The sequence below is a fragment of the Diadema setosum genome, chromosome 1 (genome assembly GCF_964275005.1).
Source record: "Diadema setosum chromosome 1, eeDiaSeto1, whole genome shotgun sequence".
Classification (NCBI taxonomy): Eukaryota; Metazoa; Echinodermata; class Echinoidea; order Diadematoida; family Diadematidae; genus Diadema; species Diadema setosum.
Genome location: NC_092685.1, coordinates 33,389,389 through 33,414,950, shown reverse-complemented (window position 1 = coordinate 33,414,950; position 25,562 = coordinate 33,389,389). Strand labels below are relative to the sequence as shown.

The 25,562-nt window shown below is 39.1% G+C and overlaps 1 protein-coding gene and 1 long non-coding RNA gene across 2 annotated transcripts in view; one reads left to right on the top strand and one right to left on the bottom strand.

The window, feature by feature from the left end:
* Positions 1 to 24,837, top strand: part of LOC140235622 (uncharacterized) — a 45,321-nt gene extending 20,484 nt beyond the window's left edge. Inside the window, exons 3-4 of the mRNA XM_072315633.1 lie at positions 12,573 to 12,902; positions 21,092 to 24,837. Coding sequence (XP_072171734.1) covers positions 12,573 to 12,902; positions 21,092 to 22,046 — 1,285 coding nt within the window. The 3' untranslated portion in view covers positions 22,047 to 24,837. The remainder of the gene's footprint in view (positions 1 to 12,572; positions 12,903 to 21,091) is intronic.
* LOC140229936 (uncharacterized) overlaps positions 1 to 25,562 on the bottom strand; it is a 108,459-nt gene that overhangs the window by 60,322 nt on the left and 22,575 nt on the right. The window lies entirely within an intron of this gene.

Genomic DNA, 25,562 nt, shown 5'->3' with positions numbered 1-25,562 from the left:
GCTCCCCAAAATGAAGGAATCTTTAAAAATCTTCTCTAGAATCAGAAGTTATAGAGCTAAGACCCCGTTTACAGTGCGAGACCGGCCTCAATTGCGTGGCCGAGCCTCGCAATTTTGTCCGTTTACACTGCTGGGCTCGGCCGCGCTTTTGATTCAAACCTTTCAATATTTTGTCGTAGTGGCGCTCTGCTTGTAAACAAATGCAATTTGGTATTGTCTGGTTTTCAGACCCTTTGCCAAATGAATTCCGTGGCGACGAAGTCGCCGTTCGGGCAAAGGCCTTTGCCGAAGGAAAGAATCCTTTGCAGGACAAAACCACCTTAAACTATACTAGTTTTCGACGTTGAGGGGGTTAATATCCTGAATAGCGAAAGATACAGGCAGAGGGTTTGGAAGCCAGACTAAAATTGGCCGCGCAATTGGCCGTGCATTTGGCCCAGTTTGCGTTTACACCAAGAAAAGGCCGGGCTCGGCCGCGGCCGAGCCGTCCTCCAGAGCGAGGCCAAATGCGAGGCCAATTTTGGCCTCGCATTTGGCCTTTTGTGCGTTTACACTGAAGCGGGGCTGGGCACGGCCGCGGCCGAGCCTCGCACTGTAAACGGGGTCTATGATAATACTATGAGTGAGTACATTAATGACTGTAGTTTTGAGTTTGTTCATGGGCAAGTCCAAGCTATTTGATCACACAAGACTGAAAATTCAAAATGGGTCAATCTACATAAACTTGGTATCATTTTAAAGCTAAGAAGTTAAAATACATGAATTTCAAAAAGAAAAAGTAAAAATCCTTCGCAATAACCAGCAATAAATTAATTAATCTGCATAAATTAAAATTTAGAGTAACGCGTGGGACATTCAAAAATTCTGCATTTTAAAATATATCTTTTGATTTTTACAAGTTTTTATGAAAATAAGTATGGTGACCTTAAGTCTGACTAACAAGTTATCATGACTGTGATTTTCAGTTTCTTAACTGATTATATATGCAAATGAGGGATGGGCCAAAATTAGCATGTCCCACGCGTTACTTTTTTAGGTCATTATTTCTCATTTGCATAAAAGTTAATGATTTAATTGACTTGAAACTTTCAAAAGACCAAATTCACAATGGACCTAATCATATCCAAGAGATAAAAAGTTAGTCTGATAAATCTCATACTTGCAATTTTCAATTAAATCTAGTAACGCGTGGGACATTTTAGTAACGCGTGGGACGATTTGTGTACAAGTCTATGGAAATGTACTAAATCTTCGTCTTCTATGGGAAATGTGTACATTATTGAGGGATTTTTTGTAATTTTCTGAATTCTGACTTGAAATTTGGTGAAAAGTTCCACTTTGGATAAATAATTCACAAAAGATCATTACATGCTATTTTCAAGGTCACATTCAAAGTCAAATGTCAAAAAATAAAGGATAACACAGGCATTTCATATTTTTTATTATATCTATTGTTCTGGTGGGTCTAAATCATTTGAATTTGCAAGAATTTATTAGAAATACATCTATTTAGATAATTAGTACCCCATATTAAAATTTCCCTGAGCAAATGTGCAATTCACATCACAATATTCATAGTGACAAAAATGTCCCACGCGTTACCTGTCCCACGCGTTACTATACCTATCTTTCTATAATTGACCTTGAGAGAACACAATTTCATGATTTTTTCTGAAATGTTTTGTTTCAGGTACAGTTACTGTTGTAGAAAAAGATGTTTGGTATGATTTTATAGTTTACCAAGTATTTTCACAATAATTGAGATAAAAGTAAAGAAGAAAAAAAGGACAATTTTTGTGGTCCCACGCGTTACTGGAGAATAAATTTGCATAAATTAAATACTGAACGCGTGATTCTCATTATTTCTATTGTTTTGAACAAAGATACCTACTAGCTATCAAAAGCAACCCAACTTATGAAGTTTCAGTCTTAACAGTGCAATATAGGGCTAAATCTTCTTGTGATGTCCCACGCGTTACTGGTGCAAAATAGCTTGGACTTGCCCTCATAGGAGATCCAGGGGTGCCCCTCTTGGGGGCAGGGGTGGGGTGGTTGGGAAGGTCCAAATGGGGGCCTGAATTGTACATTTTCATCTTCTTCCTGAAAACCTCATGATGGATTTTCGTCAAACTTGGCAGGTAGGATCCCTAGGGGGTCAGGATCTAAATTTATCAAAATGGGCACCATGCCCCACCCAGAGGGCCCCAGGGGGCCCCAATCCCCAATAATTAAGGAATCTTGAAAAATTTGGGCCCTTATTGTACATTTTCATCTTCTACTTGAGAATGCCTGGTCAAATTTTGGTAGAGCTGTGAATAATTTAGATTAGTGACTGCGTGAAAGGTGAACTTTCGATACTCAGGTGAGCGCTAGACCCGCGGGTCTCTTGTTTTCATAGATACCACAACTCCTTAAAGCACTTGGTTGCGGAGATATTGATGACTTTATTAGCGCATGTCAAGTGGATTAGGAAATCAGCGTTTCGAGAAAACTGCCTTCAAAGTTTTCCTTCCGACGCTATCATGATCAAGGGGAGGCAAGACAATTTTCACCCCTTGACAATAGAAGGCAAGTTCCTAGCAACCTTGGTGATGTTCATTCAAGCTTAGCACCAGTGGTCTATGCATGACCAATCAGTAACCAGGATGCCACGCACTGACCAATAAGATCACTCCCTCGTTGCTAGGGGCGGAGTTTAGCTGCAGCGCGAAATCCAAATCTTTAGACATTTCTTGAATTGTCCCTTGAATTCTTTGAAATTTTGGCAGATGATAGAAGCTGCCTTAGACTACAAAATTTTATCAAACACAGGAATCCAATTGTTTTTACTGATTGTGATAATGTGACTTCAAATTTGATTCTCTTCTCTCAGCCATCAGCGACTTTAGAATCCTTTTGTTGTGGTGGGTCACATATCCTTTCATTGCGTATTTCCTTCAAGGCAACTGTGCCCAACTTATTTTCTCTCACTATTGCTGTACAGGCGATGTGCAAAACATGTGCTCAACCCTGATGGCTTTACTGCCAGAGCGCCACATGCTTCCAGCTTCTTGCGATGCATTATGTTGAAAGCATGCTTTACGTGGATATTTATAGAATGAAATGAAGGATGCCGTGAACGAAAACAAAAACTATTGATGGCAAAATTGACTGAGATCATACTTTGTATACAGTTGAGCTAATTTAAATTCTAGTGTACAACCTCATCTTGTTGACACTCTGAGGCACTGTGCTGTAAAATCGGCAGCTCTTGATGAAAGTTCTGCCTCAATTGCCAAATTCCTGTAATTGGCCACAGTGTTAGCCTCAGGTTGGATGGGTTTGGGTAATACTGAGTTGTTCCTGGTTGGCTCATGATGTCCTCCCTGACTGGAAGGATTATCGATGTGTCTCTCAGAAGGCTCACAAAGGTTGGAAACCATGGTCGTCGGGACCACCATGGGATAATCAGTAGTACATTAGCTTGATCCTCCTGGATCTTGCCAGAACATTGTTCCATGGAATGGAGAAAGCATCCGTTGCCAGAGCTAAGGAATCCTTGTGCTTTGTGCAGTAGGTTTGTAGTTGTTTGTTCGGGGCAGAGGCAAATAGGTCAATGGATGGTTGGCCGCACTGGTTGAACATTTGTTTCGCTACACTGGGTTGAAGCATCCACTCTGTCGGAAGGTGGCTTCCCCTCGAGATAAAATTGGCAATGTAGTTGTCCTTGCCTGGGATATGTGAGGCATAGATATGGACATTTCTATTGTTGGCCCAGATTAGGATTTTTAGTGTTAGGGTGCAAAGCGTGCGTGACTGAGTTCCCCCTGGTGGTTGAGATAGGTCACTACTGTTCTGTTGTCTTACTTTACGAGGACCGATTTCCCTTCTAACACCTGAAAGTGTTGGAGTGGCTCTACGGAGTGTGGTTGAATCCACTGGTTGATCACCTCTCGGGTCTTGGAAGTCATCAGAATTTTCATACATCTTGTCTGTGCAGGGGGGCATTTGAATTTTAAGAGGTGTAGTTGTAGAACTCTCATCTTCATTCGACATTAAGTCACATCTACCAAGCTGGCCAGCAGGCCTAAAAATACTTGCCAATCCCTGACCGAGGATTTCTGATGTGATAAGAGGGCACGGGCCATGGCTCTTACTTTTTATCTTTGTGCAGGGCCGGTGTCGCTGGTCTATGTGGAATGTCGATGACCACCCCCAAGAATTCTGGGTGATTTCCCTGTCTCCTGCAGAGGGGGTCTGGGTGGGCCATTGCGGTTAAAACTATGAGCCTTCCTATACCAGGTATCAAACTGAGTCTTGGATGAGTTGTAGGTTGATGGTTTGTTTGTTTGTTCATTTCCATCTAAGAAGATGGCTGGATAGCCCATATTTAGCTACGTTAAGCTGGTCTTCCATGGGGTCCAGTTGGATGTGAGGTGGCACCACTTCACCGGGTTAAACACCCTGCTCTTTGCGATGGATGAATGAAGCGGGATCTTTTACATGCATGAGTTGTGACTCTCTCATACACGGGACCTCCATTTTATGTCCTATCCGAGGGACAGAGTGTTTTGCCTCTTGTTAGATGGGACGGTATGTTTACACACAACATTGCTCAGTCCAGACTCGGGTTCGAACCCGGGCCGCGTGATCATGAGGCAGACGCACTACTGACTGAGCCAACTCACCGGTAGCTTGGTTGCAAACTGCCTTCTTGGCCATCAAGACAGCTGTTAGAGACGAGGCAAAGATTTCCTGGAATCTTTCCCTGAACAGTCCTCTCCTTTTTCTAGTTTTTCTAGGAAGGTCATTGCATTCTTTTCAATTTGCAGTTTTCCAAAACCCATGCTCTTTCCGACTTGTGTGGTAGGGCTGTCCGCGCTGCCTGCTGAAATTGCAGTTCAGAAATCAGTATGAGGTCAGGGATGTGTTTGCAATCAACTCCAGAGATATTCAGTCTGTCATGTTGTGCTGAAAGGAGTTATGTCTGGAAGGTAGCTAGGCGCATAGACGCTCTTGCTGAATGTTCTACATTGACGAGTTGGAATTCACATTTCTGAAATTTGTGTGTATGAAGAGGATTGTGTTTTGATGGCAAAAGTTTTGTTTTGGAATCTCAAACTGAAAAAGATGCATCGGGCATGGAGGGGGCCTTGAAAAAGGCCATAAATTCTTTGTCTCCAAATAAGAAGTTTTTACTTACCTCCCTGAGCATTGGTCGTAGATTATTTCCCTTATCGTTGAGGTGGTTCATGCATGAAATGAAAGGAGCATCCAATTTCACGGAACAGGTTGCTGTTTTGCCTTTGCGGGAGCCAAGATCCAACTCCAGACAAAAAAAAAAAAAAAAATGGGTTGTGGGACCTAGTGATGTTCTCCTGGTTCGGCTTTCAATTGGGGGCAATATGTCGTAATGATTTCGGCTGCTGTGGGTGGGGAACTAGAATCTTTTCCCTGTCTCAAGTTCAAACTATCCATATGTATGGGACCCGTAGTCATAGACCTGGCCAAGTCTGAAACGGCTTTGAGTGTCAGGCACAGAGTTTTTCTCTGAGGCAGAGACTGAAGAGTGGTAGCCTTTTCGCTGCTTGTAAGGTCTATCTGGTGAAACATCAGATGTGGTGGATATTGAGTCATGCCATTCTCTTTACCAACAACCAGAAGCCATGGTAGGGCGATGATAGCCTTAGTCCGAGTCTAAATCAGAATCCAACTGGATGGAGGTGGCATAAGGCAAGAGGCCCGATCATGGCAGGCTGAGGCTCATTCCCCAATTACGGTGTAGGGCCCCTGCCCGTTCCCGTGGGTGCGAGCGTCTGGCCGATTTGCCCGCAGAGTCTAGCGGTGGGGTTGGTACGTTCTCCGGGTCCATCGGGGCGGGTAGCTGTTGCGGGTGCATTGAAGTGGCGGGAGTAGACGTGTCCAAACTTCCCCAAAAGGCTGATTATATCCTTGCCGTACCATTTGAATGGCCTAAATAAACAAAGCCGCCGCCACTGATGCCTCCGTTAGAGGGATAGTCGGGACTGGGTTAGAACTACGGGCTGGATTTTGTGTCGATTGCTGAGAGTTTTCTCTGTGACTGTGGGCATCCATGTCGGATTCTGATAAATACAGTGCGCCCTCTACATGCGCATCCTGCATGTCTGTAAATGTTGTGTACAGCCTATGAACCTGTATTTTGGCCGCTCTGATTTTTCCAGTTTTTCTCCCAAACACTGATCGATTTCTTGGGACGACCCATTGTTTTTTTGTTGTCCTTGTTTTGTTCACTTTTACCCCAAACACTGATCAGCTTTTCAGGAAGGTAGATCTGTGGATTTATGGTCATCCTTATCTTTCTCATTTCCCCCTAAACTCTGTTCAGCTACTTGGGAGTTATGGTTTTTTGATTGTCCATATTTTTCTCATTTCTCCCCCGAACCAACTTTAGTTTTTGGGAGGTTCATGTACAGATTCAGCACAGCCCTTCTCGGGGCTCTGTATGCTTCCGTGAATGGGATTGTTAGTCGGAGCGACAGTGGCGAAAGAGCCCATCTCATAATGGCGACTCCCCGCCCTGTTGTTATTCCCTGACTTTTCCGAGTTCAAATCTAACCATCATCATAGAGAAGAGTTAGAATCTTGAGACTCTGACATCTTCTCTATAAGTGTTGGTAGAAAAATGTAGTGCTTGCGAAGATAATTGGAGGAAGTAATGTAGAACTTGTAAAGATAGCCAATACTTAAAAATACAGGCAACTGCCTAGCAGGCACCATGAAAGGAAAGAGGAGGATACGAGGTTGGCATGGCCTTTAATAGTAAGGAGTGCGGGGTTTCCCGTTATGCAGTAAAAGGAGTTCTGTGAGTTAGTCTGCTCTCACAGACCCTTTTTTCTTGTTTCTCTCTACCAGAGAGAACCTTTGCCGTTTTCAGAGCAGGTAGGGAAAGGAATAGCGATATGGAATAGGTAAGTATGGTGTGTTCTGCCATAGATACAGGAATCTAGGTACTAGCTGTTGCAAAAAAACTTTTCCCACTTTTGATGCTTAATAGCTCAAAAACAGATAAAACTGTCATTGATATGAGTAATAGCTATTAAAAATAGTGTACAATCTAGTTGGAGGTGATTTGAATATGAAAACCTATACCAGTTTCATGAAATCCATGGTCAATTTCAAAGTTAGGTTCCAGATTCTGGTCAAATTCGAACCCTCTGTACAAAACCTGAACTTTACACAGGAACTAATGATGTGTGAGTGTGTACTTACAATGACCCTGAACAATGGACCTTGATACCACCTGTTCAGAGCTCTGCTCCAAGGCACAAGAATGCTTATTAATTATTCATGATGGATTGCCCTGGGCATTGCTAGTCTGAATTCCTAGCAAAGGGTGAAATGCATGCACATGAAAAAAGTAAGCACATGTTTCCATGTGCTTGCTAGTCTAGCTTCTGGACTCTTTTTACTCGTAGGGGTGATTCAGTGTACGCGACAAGCCGTATGAGGGCGTGACACCCGAGGATTGCGATACGCCGAGAACTGCGATACCCGAGAAAAAAGAGTCTAGTAAAATACTTTCGCCGGATCGAGCAGGGTCAAGAGTTCATGCTAGAGTGGTCATGAATATTCATGACTCGCAGTCAACCAGACAGTTTACCTAGTTAATGAGAATACCAGCTGATCGCACTCCCGCTGGTAGTGTGTGGTAGTGCTGCCCACCTCCACTACACTACAGCATTGTCCACCAAAATAGGGGGTTTTGTTCTGAAGTTGAGCCCACTATTAACTTGTACTTCGATCGCCAGCTCATACTGCATTATGTAGGCCTACGTGCTTTCTTTATGCATGGTGAGAGACAAGCTGCCCATTCCATGATTTCATGAAGTCATCATATAAAAGTCTTTACATAAAATCAAGGAAATTCCAAAGATTCTCATAATTATGTAGCTATATTATGTATACAAGAGAAGTAAAGTCTGTGTGTCTTATGAGAGAGAAGTCTTTTCATGAAACGTAGCCTCCATCCAAATAGGGGAGCTGTATACCACGATTTTACAGTACGATGAAAAAATGTTTCATTGGACATTATAGGCTTATTGCAGATTGCAGACTTTGTTTTAGATTGATTCCTCTGAGAATAACAGAATGACATCCGTAAAAGGGTCAATCCCACTATATCCGCTAAAATATGTGATCTTCATATACATGACTTTTGATCAATAATCCAATAGATTTAAGGGATCCCGTGTCACAGAAGTCATATTTTTGGTAAAGCAACTCTAGCAAAGATATTAAAAACCAGACCCCCCCCCCCCAAAAAAAAAAAAAAAAAAATCATCACAAAATATCGAATGTAGGAACCAGATTCAAATAGTCGATCGTGCCAAAATAGATTTCTGTCTTTGAAAGCCTGATTGTAGATAGGAATAAAAAAATTGTCATGGTCAACAAAGGCAAGTGAAATTCATTGGATTGCTCCTGCGGGTAGGATAACGAAGAGGTTCGTGTTTTTGTTATTGTTTTTTTTTTATATAGATCGAGTCAAATACAGACGGATTTCACTGACGAATTCCATAAGGTATTTTAAGATTCAACGAAACATATGTGATACCCTGCTATGAGATTTCTCCTCAAGGATTATGAGAGCCTTATATAGCTCAACTGCAAGGAACTACTCCCATATCTCACTATAGAACACATTAAAGTAACTTTATTATCTCATTTCCATGGAAAAGCGCAGGTGGGAAACGTATACGTTACGAAGTTAAACTCACTCATTGGCCAACATAACTCGCAGGATTCATCCAATTATAAACTTATACAAACGCTCTGAGGGAATTTATTCATAGTAACAACTTTCATAGTCAAACTACTTCATCTAAACGTAAAAGCAACATTATTCCTTGCGTCCTTTTACCAAAACACTTGTGGCTTGCCTTTAAAACAGATTATGCTGATAGTGCTATATTCGTGAGGAATATGGTGCTGGTTAAAAGCTATGTCTGTTATTCCGAAGGTTCGTTTATTCGAAAATAAACTATTGCTCACTATTTTTTTTTTCTGATAATGAAATAATGTTCATTAGCCGAAACTTAAAAGAAGGGTTTGTAGTTATGTACTTGTAAATAACACACTTAACCATCACAACAATACCCGCTGTTATGTTCACACGGCATGTGCTGATACGTGGCGATAACAATATGTCAATTCTTTTAATTTTATTAACTGAATGGATTTTGAAGTAACAGGAGGGTTACACACATCTATTTTCCCTGAAAAGGTGTTAGTGCTAACCTATAGCAGTAAAGCAAAACAAAGCAAAAGGAAACAAACTTGTAAAGGAGAATGCTTCACAGACGCAGGTACACAGTGACTCAAATTGTCTTATGACTTTGAAAGCGAACACTTCTTTTTAATGGGTGCTCACCAATGTGAATGCAGGACGGAATACAGGTCATTCTCATTGATACACACACACACAAAAAAAAAGGGGGGGGGGCAAAATTGAATAAGATACGACTAGCAAATTACCTCCCGCAAAACCATACTGTTGAAAAGACATGCATTTTACTTCTCTTTTTTAATGGGAGTGGACTTTCTCTTGTCTGTATGGTTGAAGATCACCTATTGGAAAGCAACTTACCCGGCAGTAAATAGTTTAGCAAATATTCACACATCACAGATGATATAACTTTCGAACCCAGCTATTAGTAAAATTGCATTTATATGCATTGAACATCTGTATAAAAATTGATGATGCGCAGTGTGGGGCACGACATATTGCAATTTGTCTTAACGGTAACGTACTATTTTGTTTCATTGGAAATGCCAGATATTTCTCCTTTAATCATGCTGTTAATGAACATCTTTAATTATCGTCCAACAATGAAGGATTAAAAATCTAGGGCAGCTAGATAAACTTTATAGGAGTCCATGCCATGTTGTTATCATGTAATATGTATTGTTCTGAGGAGTGAACCCCGGAGACTGTGGTATCATAAAGTTTAAATGAATAAGTAATGAATTTATTTTGCACTACGATATATTCATTAGCAAGTGTCTGATTTATATGCCCTTCAGCATGGTGTTGTGGAGTTTACCTGTTATATCAAGGAGGCTCTCTCGCCTTCTCGATGATTATAGTTTACCTCCTGATTGTTACATGGCATCATCATTATAATGCAAGGTGAATATCAGAATTGTATGATATCCGCTGCCCTCCGGGATTGGTAAATGCTGATTCTGGAGTCAGAAATTTTTTATTTCTGAAGGTTCATTTTCAAGGTTTATTATTACGATGGTTCGGTAATCCAAAACGAAATAAGGTTCGTTTAAAATACTAAAGGATTGGTCTTCCGAATGTTCGTTTGTATAGCCCGTAAAAGAAAAATAAAGAAAAAAAAGTTTGCAATACCGAAGGTTCGTTAATTCAAAACGATATTGGTTAGTAATTCCGAATGTTTGTTAAAAGTATGCAATTTTTCCATTTGTGGATTTACGAACCTTGTTTCATTTGTTTGTTTGATGTTTGCTTGTTTTGTTTTGTTTTGTTTTGTTTGTTTGTGGTTTTTTTTTGGGGGGGGGGGGAGCTATCAAACCTTCAAAATAATAAAGTTTCTCTTATTTTCAGATTAACGAACCTTCGGGAAAACAATGCCTATTCAATTTTTGGATACATAGCGTGTATAAGGTTTGCCACGTAAATTCTCCGTCAAACATGTGATATCTTTATCTTCCTTTGGTAAATTAGGTCTGAAGAAAATACCAGCTTATTTTTTTTTTTTTTTATCAAAACTGATAAAATACTATTCCTTGTGAAGCTCAACGCGGTAAACCTTTGTATGCTCGCGTAATCAAAGCGTGTTTTTGTATTCTAACCTGTTATATTTCATAACACATAAAGCTTTGATGGCTATTCATCGATGAAATCACTTATTACTAGCAATTTCATCGTCAGAGCTTCACTCAGAAAGATTTGTGGATGTTTTTATTTGAAATTGCGTGGTATTTAGGCCCTATGCTGATAGTATTGTGGTTGTGTTGTGAATTATTGTTCTCCAGACATATATAGAAATTTAATTGTAAACCTACTTTACGTTTATACTTGGCTAAAAAAAAAGGGGGATTCCAGAAGTTCAAGGCTTCATCTTATAGGATTGGCCCACAAGTACAACATACAGTCGACTGCAGTCGTAGTATACCCAGTCAATTTGCATATAATATCAATTTGATATTTAGAATCAGTGCCTCGATTTTCAAAGTGTTTATGGATTCACTCGGACACAGTGCAGCCGACTGAAATACCTCTCTCTTACAAAATCCTGTTGCACAAACAAGATCACAAAATCAAGAACATTTCTATAATTATGATACGAGCAGTCATGGCTACTTGGGCCCTATTTTTTGGACAAAGTTTGAAAAAAAAAAAACATTAGAGAGAAATCACTAGAGATAAACGATCGTAGATCGCCATTCGTTTTTAGCTCCATGGCCAAACTAAACACTAAGTACTGGGTAAGGTACATAATTATGCAATGCATGCATGCAGTACTCCATCCGCCCATGGTGAGACCAAGGACAGATCTGCAGGGTGTTGGGAGAAAGGTACTGAACTGTGTAATACCTAGAACAGTCGATGACTAGTCTAATCCAATTTCAGCAGTAAATTCAGCATTATGTGTTCGTATTAGGCCTACTATGAAGAAAAAGATACTGTATCTTTTCTTCAGAAGAATTGAATACTCTGAAACCAATTTGTGACCTATATGGATCTACATGTCATTAATATAGATCACATACGAAATCAGATAGATGCGAATTCCATTTACTGAGACTGGCTAAACAGACTACTACCATACTCGGTGGGCGGGACCTGTCAGAGCGAATGATTTATCGCGTTCGGTCAAAATCCGATCGGAACTGAAACTTTCTTCCCGGACCCTTTTTCGTTGGGCGCGCAGTCTCTCGATTATCGCAATCAGAAAATTTGCGCCCTCTCTTGGTTTATCGCACCAAGGAAAAGGGGACGGAGCCCAGACTATGTGCTTGCTTGCATACACCACATTTCAGAATGAATAAAGACTAGCTGTGCTGGTGGAATTCCTCATGAATAAATAATAGAGCATTCAAATCCTGGTCATTGTCCAGGACCATTTTCTGGGTGTCAACTACACACTCCCATACACACCAATTGACTTCTGTGTAAAGTTAAAGTTTTGTACAGAGGGTTGAAAATAGAGCAAAATCTGAAACCTAACTGAAAAATTAATGTTGAATTTCATGAAAGTGAATTCTGCTGTCATTCTAAAATTGCCTCCAACAAAATTGTACACTATTCAGCTATCTGATGTATAATTTTTGAACTATTTAGGGTCAAAAGTGGAAAATGTTTTTTGTAACACTAAGTATAAGATAAATCACCTGGAACCAACAATCTTATTATATAACAGGATTCCACTGCAATGGAAAGAATGAAAGTAAAACAGCTACCATGGTATAAACAATATCCCCTCCCTGACAGTAAAATAAATAAATAAATAAAAAAAAGTAAATAAAAGTGTGATGCATTGATGATCACTATCCTGTGGTGATATGTTGTTTCTGTTCAGGTTTGGCCCCCTTGAAGACCACCTTGTGCGTGGCAAAGGTGGGGAGAAATGCCGCACTCAGTGGAAGAATCTAGTCCAGGCCGCTAGGAAGGAGTACAAGCAGTACATGGAGGCAAAGATGGTGGGAAAACGGCACAACATGACCCTTCTCTCCCGAAAAATATGCCGCCTTATGTCCATTGACCTTGATGATGGACTTGGAGATCAGGACAATGAGGAGAATGACTGGACAGAGGATCATCCTGAATTCAGGTATCAGCCGGAGCTCTGCCAAGAACTTAAGGAGATGGCAAGAAGAATCAACAATGACTATGCTCAAGGATTCTATGAGTAAGCTGCATTAAGTCCAAGAATTTTGTTAAGTTGTTGAAATTACCTGTAGCCTCATATTTATTACTTGAAATGTAGAGAGACAGGTTGTTTTAGTGTTGTTTTGCAAAATACTCCTGATAGAGGGGAAACCCATTTTAGTGAAGTCAGATATAAGAATCTGTTTTTTAATATCAGGTCCCAACTAACCCATCCATTCTAACCTATGGGATTGAAGTTTCTCGTACAGTGGTATAAATTCTGAAAAAAAAAGAAAAGAAAAAAGAAAAACATACAAGAGTTTGTGTGAATATAACAATGAGCACTTTTGCACCCAAACCGAGCAGCAGTGAAAAATCATGCATGGTGTCCTAATCAGCAAACCACTCTGCATTTCTTTGTGATGAGAATTTCATCACAAATGTGTTCATTATATATAATGTGAGTGCACTGTACATGCTTGCCCTAAAGTTGAGAAGCACCACACGTGTGCCCCATATAATCTTAGGTCCGGACGACTGGCTTAGTGGATAAGAATATAATGATAGGCAGGTGCTGCGGGGATCTATCATTTGGTCTACTCCCACTTCGTCCATTACCCGTTTCGTCTCAACCCACATCTGTGGTTTTATCCTACTTTGTCTACAACCAGTTCGTCTAGTTACCATTTAGACCAATTGTCACTTAGTCTAATGACCAGTCCATCTACTTATGAGATGGGCTATGCCTATTCCGTGTAATATCCATTTGGTCTATTACCATTTGGTCTATAAATGGTCTCCTCACCTATTCGTCTATTTCCATTTCGTCCAATCACCATTTCGTCTAATTCGCACTTGGGCTCCGCCCACTTAGACAATTTATCAATTAGTCTACGGACCATTTGGTCTAATGACCACTTAGTCTAACACCCAACTGGTCTGCGACCATTTAGTCTAATGGCCATCTTAGTCTAATACCCAACTGGTCTACTACCATTTACACTATACGTCCGATGTTCACATGGGCTAAATACTAAACATACCCGGCTGAATTGAGCAGTTGCGCTTTTCAGATTGAATATTAGTATGGATCTTCTTGAGATACATTACATGCAGAGTGCAAGTCACAGGGAGAAATTATTATCTGTAAACTTTCCACAATTCAGACATGGGGGCACAAACTACACAGGCACATGTAGAATAGACAGAAGAAATCACATTTTATTTTAGTATAATGGTTACATAGTATTATGTACCATACACGAATTGTACTTCAATCACCACAAGGTTAGCCCTGTTTGGATGTCTGTAGATGAAACCAGAGTAGACCTACTGGAAATTGGACTGAATGAAAATGATTCAAATTTCAAATTCAAATGAATTTATTGGGAATTTTCTGCCTTAAATATATATTACAAACAAAATGCAGTCATTCTTTTTATTTTCAAGACAATAATACATACAGTGTGTACATCGAACATAACTGAGATACGTGTACAGATTGAAGAAAAGAATAAGAGACCACTTCAATTGGGAACCACTCAGGATATAGTAAATCAAATGATCCAATTGAATTATGGCGCATGTATTGGGAGTGTGGATGCAGAAGACTGTCATCAAATAAGCATATATAGCTTGAAGATACGACAGCCTTAAAAGAGACGAAAAAAAGAAATGGGCAAAACACACATCATGACTGTATACTTATCCACAAAAAAAAAACAAAAAACCAAGAGATCTGGGGGTCTTGAGCTCACCTGAGTATCGCAAGTTCACCTTTCACGCAGTCACTATGTTACATGATTCACAGCTCTACCAAAATTTGACCAGGCATGCTCAAGTAGAAAATGAAAATGTACACTAAGGGCCCAAATTTCAAAAGATTCCTTAACATTGGGGGATTGGGGGCCCCATGTGGCCTTCTGGGCGAGGCATGGTGCCCATTTTCGTCTGAAAAAGGCACATCGGAAAAACAAGACTGAAACTAGACTCGGAATTTGTCAAGACTGACAAATTAGGTGATCCGCTTTTTTTTAAATCAATGATTCGAGTTTTCACCTGAGATTACGGACATTGGTCGTGTGATGTTTGGATTCTCATTTTGAAAAGGGAGTCAGACCTGCCATCTTCGGTACCGAATTCCGTATACACTATCAAAGATGCAGAATGAAGTATATTTGACCTTTGACCCCACTTTGCACCCCCAAGATGGCATCTGAGCAAAAAGTGGTTATTTTGTGAAATGATTCTTGTACCATGGTCTTTGCGTGTGCAGAATATGGGAAAGATAAGACATGTATTCACCAAGATACAGGATGAAACATTTATGACCTTTGACCCTAATTTACATACCCAAGATGGTGTCTGATCAAGTAGTTGTTATTTTATGAAATAATGTACGTAACATTAACTAAACATGTGCAAAATATGGGGTTGATAGGGGCTATTTTTCTTGAGTTATTGCAAAGAACATTGGAAAAAGAAAGAAATATGAAAATACATCGAAGATAATCTTTAATTTCAACCACGTTTTTGGACGTGATCCCGAGACCATATGAAAAACAAAGGGCACACGTACGATAGCGCAAAGTCTCAGCTACAACATATTAAAATCTGGGAGAAGTTCACCGAAGGGTAAGCGAGCTAGTGCTCGATAGAGACAATCATGTCAATTTTCACATCTAGAAAAATTCCCTCCCATAGAGATAACACGTCATAACGAAGATAAAGAAAGAAATACATATGACCTTTGACTCCGATCTGCACAGACAAGATGGCATCAGAGCAAAAAGTGGTTATTTTGTGAAATGATCCTTGTAACACGGTCTTTACGTGTGCAAAATATGGGGAAGATAGAACATGTATTCACCAAGATACAGGATGAAACATTTATGACCTTGGACCCTAATTTACATACCCAAGATGGCGTCTGATGAAGTAGTTGTTATTTTTTGAAATAATGTACGTGACATGAACTAAATATGTGCAAAATATGGTGGTGATAGAGTATCTTTTTCTTGAGTTATTGCAAAGAAAGTTGGAAAAAGAAAGAAATATGAAAATACATCGAAGATAGGCTTTGATTTCAACCAAGTTTTTGGACGTGATCCCGATACCGTATGAAAAAATGAAGGGCACATTAACGATAGCCCAAAGTCTCAGCTACAACATATTAAAATCTTAGAGAAATTCACCGAAGCATAAGTGAGCTAATGCTCGAAAAAGATAGCCATGTCAATTTTCATTTCCAGAAAAACTGCACTCCCATTATTCAGATAACACGTAAACTGGTCAAATTTGACAAGATTACTTTCAATCCAATATTACGAGGTGATGCCGTCATCTAATCAAAATGTTGTTATTATATTAATGAAAGAGCATTTAGTAAGCTACAATATACTGAAATCTGAATGAAAATGGGCAAAGGATAAGTGAGATACGCTCGAGTGAACTTGTAATTTGATGACGTCATTTTGAAAATTTACTCTTTTTATTTTATTAAGAAATTCGATATCTTTTAATCATCTTTCCAGCATCGCCAACCCATGAAATGACATGTACAACTCATCAGCTTTCAGAATATGTAAAGAAAATGAGGGGTCACCGTCCATCCTGACGAGTAAAATCGGATTTAAAATTGGCGGTTTTTTGGCATTGTTGCACTGTATATCGCCATTGACGCGCGCGCGGAATTTCAACTTTGACGGGCCCGTATGACGTCATATTGAGTCGGATTGACTTGAAACTTGGTAGACATATTCCCTGAAATTTCAGGCAGGCGATAAGTGTGAAAAAACGGGAAATTTCCATTGCATATGAGCTGTGTGTGCGAATATGTGCGCGCGCGTACGCGTCCGTCCAATTTTTTCAATTTTTCAAAAAATGCTCCAAATGGTCTGAAACGTGTGCAAAAAAAATTTGAGCTCGATTTGAGCATACAAATATTTCAACGCGCGCGTACGCGCACGTTTTAAGAGAAAATATGAATTTTGAGAACATGAGTAGAATGCGCATAACTTGAATTATATGTGACGTAAATTTCATTGCAAAATTCCATTCCATTAATGAGATATGAATGAAAATGTGTTTTCATATAATGACGTCATAGTGACGTCACGGTCGACTGATCACTATGATTTTACTTGATCTGCCGTCTTTTGGACATGATACATATATGGTATAAGTTTGACATTGAAAGGCAATGCACTTTCTGAGCTAACCGCTGCACAAATTTTGGTTAGAAATAAAGGAAAATAAAAAGAAGAACAAAGAATCAGTACAGATACAGAAGGTGATCCGAGAGGATACTCGGATCACCTAATCAGTACAGATACAGAAGGTGATCCGAGAGGATACTCGGATCACCTAATGAAGCTAAGCTTTGATTACTTAAGCCGAGTTTTTCGACGTGCTTTTGACGTCGTATGAAAAAACGGAGGACACATTACGATAGCGCAAAGACTCAGCTACAACATATTAAAATCTGGGAGAAATTCATCGAAGGGTGAGTGAGCTAGTGCTCGATAAAGACAATCATGTCAATTTTCATTTCCAGAAAAACTGCACTCCCATAGAGATAACACGTAAACTGGTCAAATTCGACAAGGTTACTTTCAATTCATTTTTATGAGGTCATGCTGTCATTCAATCAAAATTGTGTTATTACGTAACTGATAGAGTATTAAATAAGCTACAGCATACTGAAATCTGGGTGAAAATTGACTAAGGATAAGTGAGATACGCTCGAGTAAACTTGAAATTTCATGACGTCATTTTGAAAATTTACTTGTTTTGATTTATTAAGAAATTTGATATCTTTTCATCATTTTTCCAGCATTGCCAACCCATGAAATGACATGTACAACTCATCAGCTTTCAGAATATGTAAAGAAAATGGGGGGTCACCGTCCATCCTGACGAGTAAAATCGGATTTAAAATTGGCAGTTTTTTGGCATTGTTGTACTGTATATCGCCATTGACGCGCGCGCGGAATTTCAACTTTGACGGACCCGTATGACGTCATTTTGAGTGGGATTGACTTGAAACTTGGTAGAAATATTCCTTGACATTTCAGACATCCGATCAAAGTGAAAAAACGGGAAATTTTCATTGCATATGAGCTGTGCGTGCGTATATGTGCGCGCGCGTACGCGTCCGTCCGATTTTTTCAATTTTTAAAAAAATGCTCCAAATGGTCTGAAACGTGTGCAAAAAAATTTTGAGCTCGATTTGAGCATACAAATATTTCAACGCTGTGCGTGCGTATATGTGCGCGCGCGTACGCGTCCGTCCGATTTTTTCAATTTTTTAAAAAATGCTCCAAATGGTCTGAAACGTGTGCAAAAAAATTTTGAGCTCGATTTGAGCATACAAATATTTCAACGCGCGCGTACGCGCACGTTTGAAGTATATAGATGAATTTTGAAAACATGAGTAGAATCACGTTGACTTGAACTATATGTGACGTAAATTTCATTGAAAAATTCCATCCCATAATTGAGATATAATTGAGAATGTGTTTTCATATAATGACGTCATAGTGATGTCACGGTCGACTGATCACTTTGATTTTAGTTCGATTGTCGTCTTTGGGACACGATACATATATGGTATAAGTTTGACATTCATAGGCGATGCACTTTCTGAGCTAATCTCTACACAACTTTTGTAGAGAAATAAAGAAGAAGAAGAAAAACAAAGAATCAGTACAGATACAGAAGGTGATCCGAGAGGATACTCGGATCACCTAATGAGGGAAACGATTCTTGTGTTAGTGATTATTGTCCAGACACCTGAATGTACTCATTAAGATGCACATAGTCATGTGTCTGCGATGAAGATTACATCAAAGAAAGACTGCCATGAGCAGTCCATGTATATTAGGTCCATGGTCCAATGAGGGTGCAACAGGAAATTGTACTTGAACATTTTTTCTCGCTTTTTGTCTCATTTAAAATTACATGCACTGTACCTTGGGATTACACTTGCCATCTGAGCCAAGTCAAACAGATGTTCCGTGTGATTTTTGTCTCTAACATACACAATTTTAAGATACTTATTTCACACCTCCTCTCTGCACGCTCATTAAAAATGGTTGTTCATGCAGTTTGCAGGGGTATGTTTGTTACGTGTGATTTTGTTTATCCGAAAATGCAATGAGGTTCGATCAGTATTCTCAAAACACACAAATTTTTTACACCTAGGTTCTAGACGATATTCGTTGTCCAAACGTTAATTATTCCGAAGCGGGATTAGAAATCTGGGCCCGTTTCTAGAAACTTCGAGTTTAATTAAATGCAACTAAAAAGAATCAAATGCATGTTTATCAAATACACACGCAACTTTGCATTTGAATGCAAGTGCCTTGCTGAAAAGACTTGGGTTTTGATAGAAACTAGAAAACTGTACCAAACTGAAACTCAATTGTGTTTAAGCTCAACTCTTAAAATCAAATGCAAGTCCATCAAATCACATGCAATGCTGTATTTGAACGCAAAAATGTTGCAGAAAAGACTTGCAGTTTTTCAAACGAAACTAGAAACTGCATTTAAGCGCAAGTGCGTTATTGTTGAAAAGACTTGCATTTTATTTCATATGCAAAATTAAAATATCAAATGGAAGTTTCGCCGTGACCGAACTTAGTAGCAGGGGAAAGACATCGCAACATTTACACGTTTCAAACTATTGAAATGCATGCTGCTTCACCAAATGTGACCCGCGACAATGGTTTCAGGCAAAAGTCGCAAGAGCAAATTTCCTCTTAGGGTACAGAGATTATGAACATTATTTTTGTTGATTTTGGTTTTCTGCAGAAATAGAATCCTTATGTTTTCTACATCTACACTAAATTTCATAGCATAAGACTAAGTTTTTTGAAGCGAAACTGGAATTTTAAACACCCTGTATTGGATTGCACTTGTCAGTTTCACTCTTCTTTCGAACGCCGCGCCAATGTGCCCAGTGTTGCTACGGCGCTGCGTGTCGCGTGTGATTGGCTAGTGTGTCGCATACATTTACATAGTTTGACTTTCGGAGACACGACTCACACACACATCTTTTCAGCAACACACTTGAATTTAAACCGCAATGTTGAATGCAATTTTGGGGGTCTTTTTAATTCTAATTTTTCAAGTTAAGTTTAAAACAGAAATGGGCCCAGGTTTCCGATCCCGCTCTCTCAATCTCTGTAGAGATTGGGCAATTGTGCGTTGTTGTTACTTATCTGTGCAAGATTTTGCAAGAACAAAAATAGAATCACTGCTAAGACACAGTAGTCATGTTTTGACAGCAAAATGAGTGAGATTGGGTAGCGATCCGCATCACGATCCTAATCTTACTCTGTCTGTACAGGGGAAATTAGTTTTCATTTATAAGTCAACAAAATGAGGACTTACATGTGAGTCAACTTTTGTGTAAGTCGACGTGTTTTGCTCAGTCCAGATTATGTTGACTTATGCGAGGTTGACTGTATATTGTTTATCCATTTTGTGTTATGTCAGAAATGCCACCACATAGCGAGCTGTTCTGGGTGAATGATTTTGCGTTTCACGCTTCCCTGTTTAAAGGTTGCTACAGTTTCGGTTGAAATGGGGCTTCAGGTTTTCAACTTTTTTATGGAGATATTTTTTTTTAGATAATGAGATTGAGAAACCCCTTATGAAATATAAAAGAGCATATACTATATATAATTCCAAGAGGAATTCTATCCAAAGTTTATTTGATGAAAATTGGTTTTGAAATGGCTGAGATATCCAAAACAAAGCAATCCTAATAAAAGGTGGGAACCAGCTTTTATTAGGATCACTTCGTCTTACTTTGTTTTTGGATATCTCAGCCATGTCAAAATCAATTTTCAACAAATAAACTTTGAATTCCTCTAGAAATGTATGCTCTTTAACATTGCATAAAGTGGTTTCTTAGTATCTCATGTTTATTTCTAAGATACTCTCTATTTGACATGTGTTTATGACTCTTTTGTACATGCAAACAAATGGGACTTCATGTTTTGTGACTATATAGTTCTACATGTGTGCACTTCTTGTGTAGCAGCCCATTGACATCTGTGTAAAGAAGTTTTTATCATCAAAAAAACTCTTTTAGTCAAGAGTATGAAGTTATAATTGGGTCAGCTGTTACAATCATCATGATGTAATGTTCCTATAAGATTGCTGACTTCCAGAAAAGACAAAGGTTTTTTAATGTCTCCATATTCCCATTTCTCTTAAAAGTAATCCTTCAACTGAAGACGTCCTCATGGAATACGAAGAGCTTGAGACATTTGAAGGAGAAGTTGTCAGCGAGAGTGAAACTGAGCAGCCAGATGATGCCAAGGATGAGGACTATGCACCATCAAGACGCTCTGGTGCTCGTAAACGTCGCAGAACATCCTCTGGTAGGAGTGGAAAAGGAGCACAACCTACACGTACATCAGCAAGGGCTTTGGCAGCACAGGCAAAAAAAGCAGAAGCAGAGAAACAGGCCAGAAAGCAAAAGTCTGTCCAAGAAGAAATTGATCCACCAGCAAATATTCAGTCGGGTTGTGTGATAACTGGTCTGAGTGAGCAGAACCAGCAGGAAATCCTTAACCTTTACCTAGTGGAGCATAGAAAGCGTACAGCCATGATGACAACTGAACATAAAAACAAGATGCAGCTTCTAAAATTGGAGAAAGATATTCTTGCTCTTCAGAAAGAGTACTGGTCCCAGAAATTGGAGGTTCTCAATGAAAGTGGAAGGCACAAGGATATTGGTGATGAAGACGAAGAAGATGACGAGGAAGCTGAAGAGAGTGGGATGCTTTCATCTGAGGCAGAAGCAAGTGGTGCTTCAGCATCTGCATCTGTTGTTGTGCCTCCACCCACTGAACACCCAACTAACCCATCATCTCAATGTCCTGCAGTGGGTGCGATAAATGGCCCTCCAAAGCCTGAGGCAAGCAAGTCTAGAGGTGAGTCTCCTGATGGTAATCCACAGGCTGAGGCTGCTGCTGTGCACTCCCCAAAGAACTTCACAGGCAGTGAGGCTCAAGCTCAAGATGCTCACAGTGCTCCAGAGGGATCTGATGTTGATACCCCTGGGTCAGGTTTGCAGCAGTCACATGCGCCTACTGAGCGATACACCAGTTCTCCTCCAGTGTGCTACCAGGCTGCATCCCAAGAGAGCTATCACAGTATTCAACCATAGAAGTACTGAGGAGACACTTGCTAAGATGCCACCAATGCCACAATTGCAGTGTGATTACCTTCCTTTTACAGTTACAACTCTTCATGTATGATTCCAGAGTCTGGAGAAATAATGTGATTGTCAACTTGCATGACTTATATTACTTGAGCTTCCTTTGCATCTCATACTTCTTTAATTTACTAGTATCTTTTGATGAAACCTCCCCGGAGAATTAGTACTAGAAAGCAAACAGTTATGAAATGGGAAGTTATCTTACTGCTGGTTGACCACATTTAACCTGTTGAGGATGAGCCCCGAGTATACTCGGGCAGGTGTCTATGGGAAATGCCTGTTGTAGCAAAATCAGTCCGTCCTCAACGGGTTAAAGGATCCACCTGTCTAGAAAATTGAAGATATCATAATCATTGTATATTGTGCATCATGTATTCATGAAGTTGTACATGCGAAAACAGTAATTTCCTTTAGCATGAAAATATTTTTTTTTAAACAATGGAACTTATCTCTGTTATTGAATAGATGAAGTTGTAGCAATGTGTAGAGTCACAGTGTTGAGCTCGTCAAAATACTTGGCCCAAGGTTTAGGATAAAAAGTCAGTTTCATCATCAAAACACGCTTCCATCCTGTCCTCATCTTGTTCACCAATACATTTGATCACATGGTTTTGTGTTGCATTAAACACAAAATGTGTTAAAAAAAAATGTAAGGTTACCTTCCTTTCTCATCATACCACCCCATGAGTGAGACAATAGAAACAACAGCATCAACAAAACAGAAGTAGCCAGAGGAGAGTATCCATGAGACATGGATAAAACAGCGCATCCTGATCACGACCTAAGATTTCAACCAAATTTTCAGGCTATGGACAGTAAAAAAGCTTTTAGAATTTCACTCAGTTCACATTTAAAAGAAATACAATTTATTACATATAAAAAGCAACAAACTAAACACCCTCATCTTCATAAAAGAAAAAAAACACAAAAGCTTAAACTGACAAAAAATCTGAGCATACTGCTATTTGGTTATGTAACGTCTGTGGAGATTACTATTAGGACGTGTGCTGGATTTGAGGAGCAATCCTTTGGCAAAAAAAAAAGAAAAGAAAGAATGATAAAGCGTAAAAAAATAAGTTGACATCTTTTCTTTCTTTCTTTTTTTTTGGGGGGGGGGGGCACTCATATGAAGTTTGTGTGAACCATGTACAGAAAAGCATGCCTTGAATAAATTGCAATGATGTTCTCCATTTGGAGAACAAATTTAATTATTGCACAACATGAGCAATACTGCTATGGAATTCAGTCCAACCTCTCCTATCCGGACATGTCAGGACCAGCGCTCATCCGGATAAGGGATTTGGGCGAATGTATGCTAGATGATTTGGCCGGATGTCTTCAATACAAGCAGTTGCCTACCCAATGGTAGCTACATGTATATGTATTGATTTTGCATGAACATTTCACATCCTCGTCAGCTGGTCTGCTTTCAGAATTCTCTGAACATGTGCGCAATGAACAATCACCCATACCATGCCCTGATTTAATGAAAAGTTTTCCTTCTATCTTCTTGCTTTGATTTGGGGGTAGTGAATGTCTGAATGCATGTTATTTAGACAAAAATTAGATGTGAATGTATTTTGATTATGTTGGGAATAATATGTTATTCAAGTGAGTTTGCTTAGGAATTTTGTTTGAGTTTGAAATCCCCCTTTTCCCCATAATTATCAGATTGAAAAAAAAAAAATCACTCCACGATCACATCTGCGTAATAGAGAGATGCAGATAAAAGGAGGCCGGATAGGAGAGGTCAGAATGTACATGAATAATACCATGGCTCACATCATTCTTGTTTTAAATACTAAAAGTGTATGAATCACTCTGTTGTAAACACTAATATTCATAATACCTTCTAATCTTAGTTGACCTATTGTACTTTTCCTTTGTGAAATTGCACTATTGCCAGTCTACCTACAAAGTTAACACGCAAAGGAGAGCTGAAAGTGAAGTGTCATGAAATTAATACACATTATCATTCTCAGTAATGACTAATAGTGTCTTCACCCATTGTTCATGAGAACCAGGTGTGCCACATGTCAACCACACAAGCAATTTCAATATCTTTGAAGTAATGTTCAGTTTATGATACATGCTCCAATGTTAAACTGCTTTACAAGTGTGTAAAATTGTGTTTAAATGCTCTGTAAGATGTCTTCTGCCATAAAAGGCTACACAATTGTGCAACTACAAATGTAACAATCATCCTCTGTGGCCTAAAATTATTCATGCATAGACACGGCTGTAATTCTGATAAGTATAATTATACAAAATCAATGTACTGCTGCATGTTTCAGTTTTGCTAAGAAAACATGACTAATATAGAAGACTTTTCCACATAACTTACTACAAGAAGTATGACCTCAGAGTAATTCTGTATGTAGTTTGTTAATACAGTTTTGCCAATAAATGTGCTTTTTACTTAAACACAAAGGTATCAGTTATTTCCATCCTGTCTTTCTTTGCTTAACAGTTTTAAAGTCATTAAAGTCTTTGAAAGGAAAATCACTCTATAACCCTATTTCTGTCGTATAAGTGCACAGACACAAGCGGCCATTGGTGACATGTTATACGATACATCATTTGAAAGCTTATGATCTAAACTTTCATATTACTGTATAAGCTATTATTTTTGCGAGGGTTTAATTTTCATGAATTTTGCGAATCACAGTTGGACCACAAATTTAACAACACACAAAAATGTCACCATGTGCTGAGGTAATAGTGCACTTTAATATGAAGGCCTCTGTGTTGATTCGTGAAAACAACATTACATGAAAATGTCCGTGACCCCCTCATTCATTAAAATATCTGTACACGAAAATAACAGCGTATACATTATACTCTGAATGAGGGCGCCCTAATATTTTACGTAGGACGCCCTCTTATGTCACATAAACAAGCTCTTTGCAGACTTACTTCTACACGTTACCACCTCATTTTTTCACACAACATGCTCTTGTATCACAGAAAGGTCTCACAAAATAATGTTGGAGAGAATTTATGCCGCTTTCAGATGATATATTTTCATAAATAGCATAAGTATTTCTCATTTTAAGAACAAAAGTCTGTCAATTGAAACCTAGATTTCAAACATTTTATGTAATTTCTGATTTTATGAATGAAATGTTGGCCAGAAAGTTGTTTAAGCGTGTTTGTATCTAGTGGAGCTGAAAATATAAATTGAATTGTGCCTTTTACTTTGAATTTAGATTTTTCATGCCCTATAATATTGCCATAATGATACGATAATCTAAGGGTAAAAATTGTCATTGAAAATATTCAGTCTTCAGAGTGTCCATTCAAGGCTACAACTTCATGCACTCTCCTCAGAAACAGAATGGAACTATCACTGCAGTCATTGTCTTTATGATCAACCTGCATTGAACTGAAGTTTCATATAGCGATGGTTTCTTATGTGTAATAATGACAAACAGTCAAATATATACCCCAACTTCGAGACTGTGC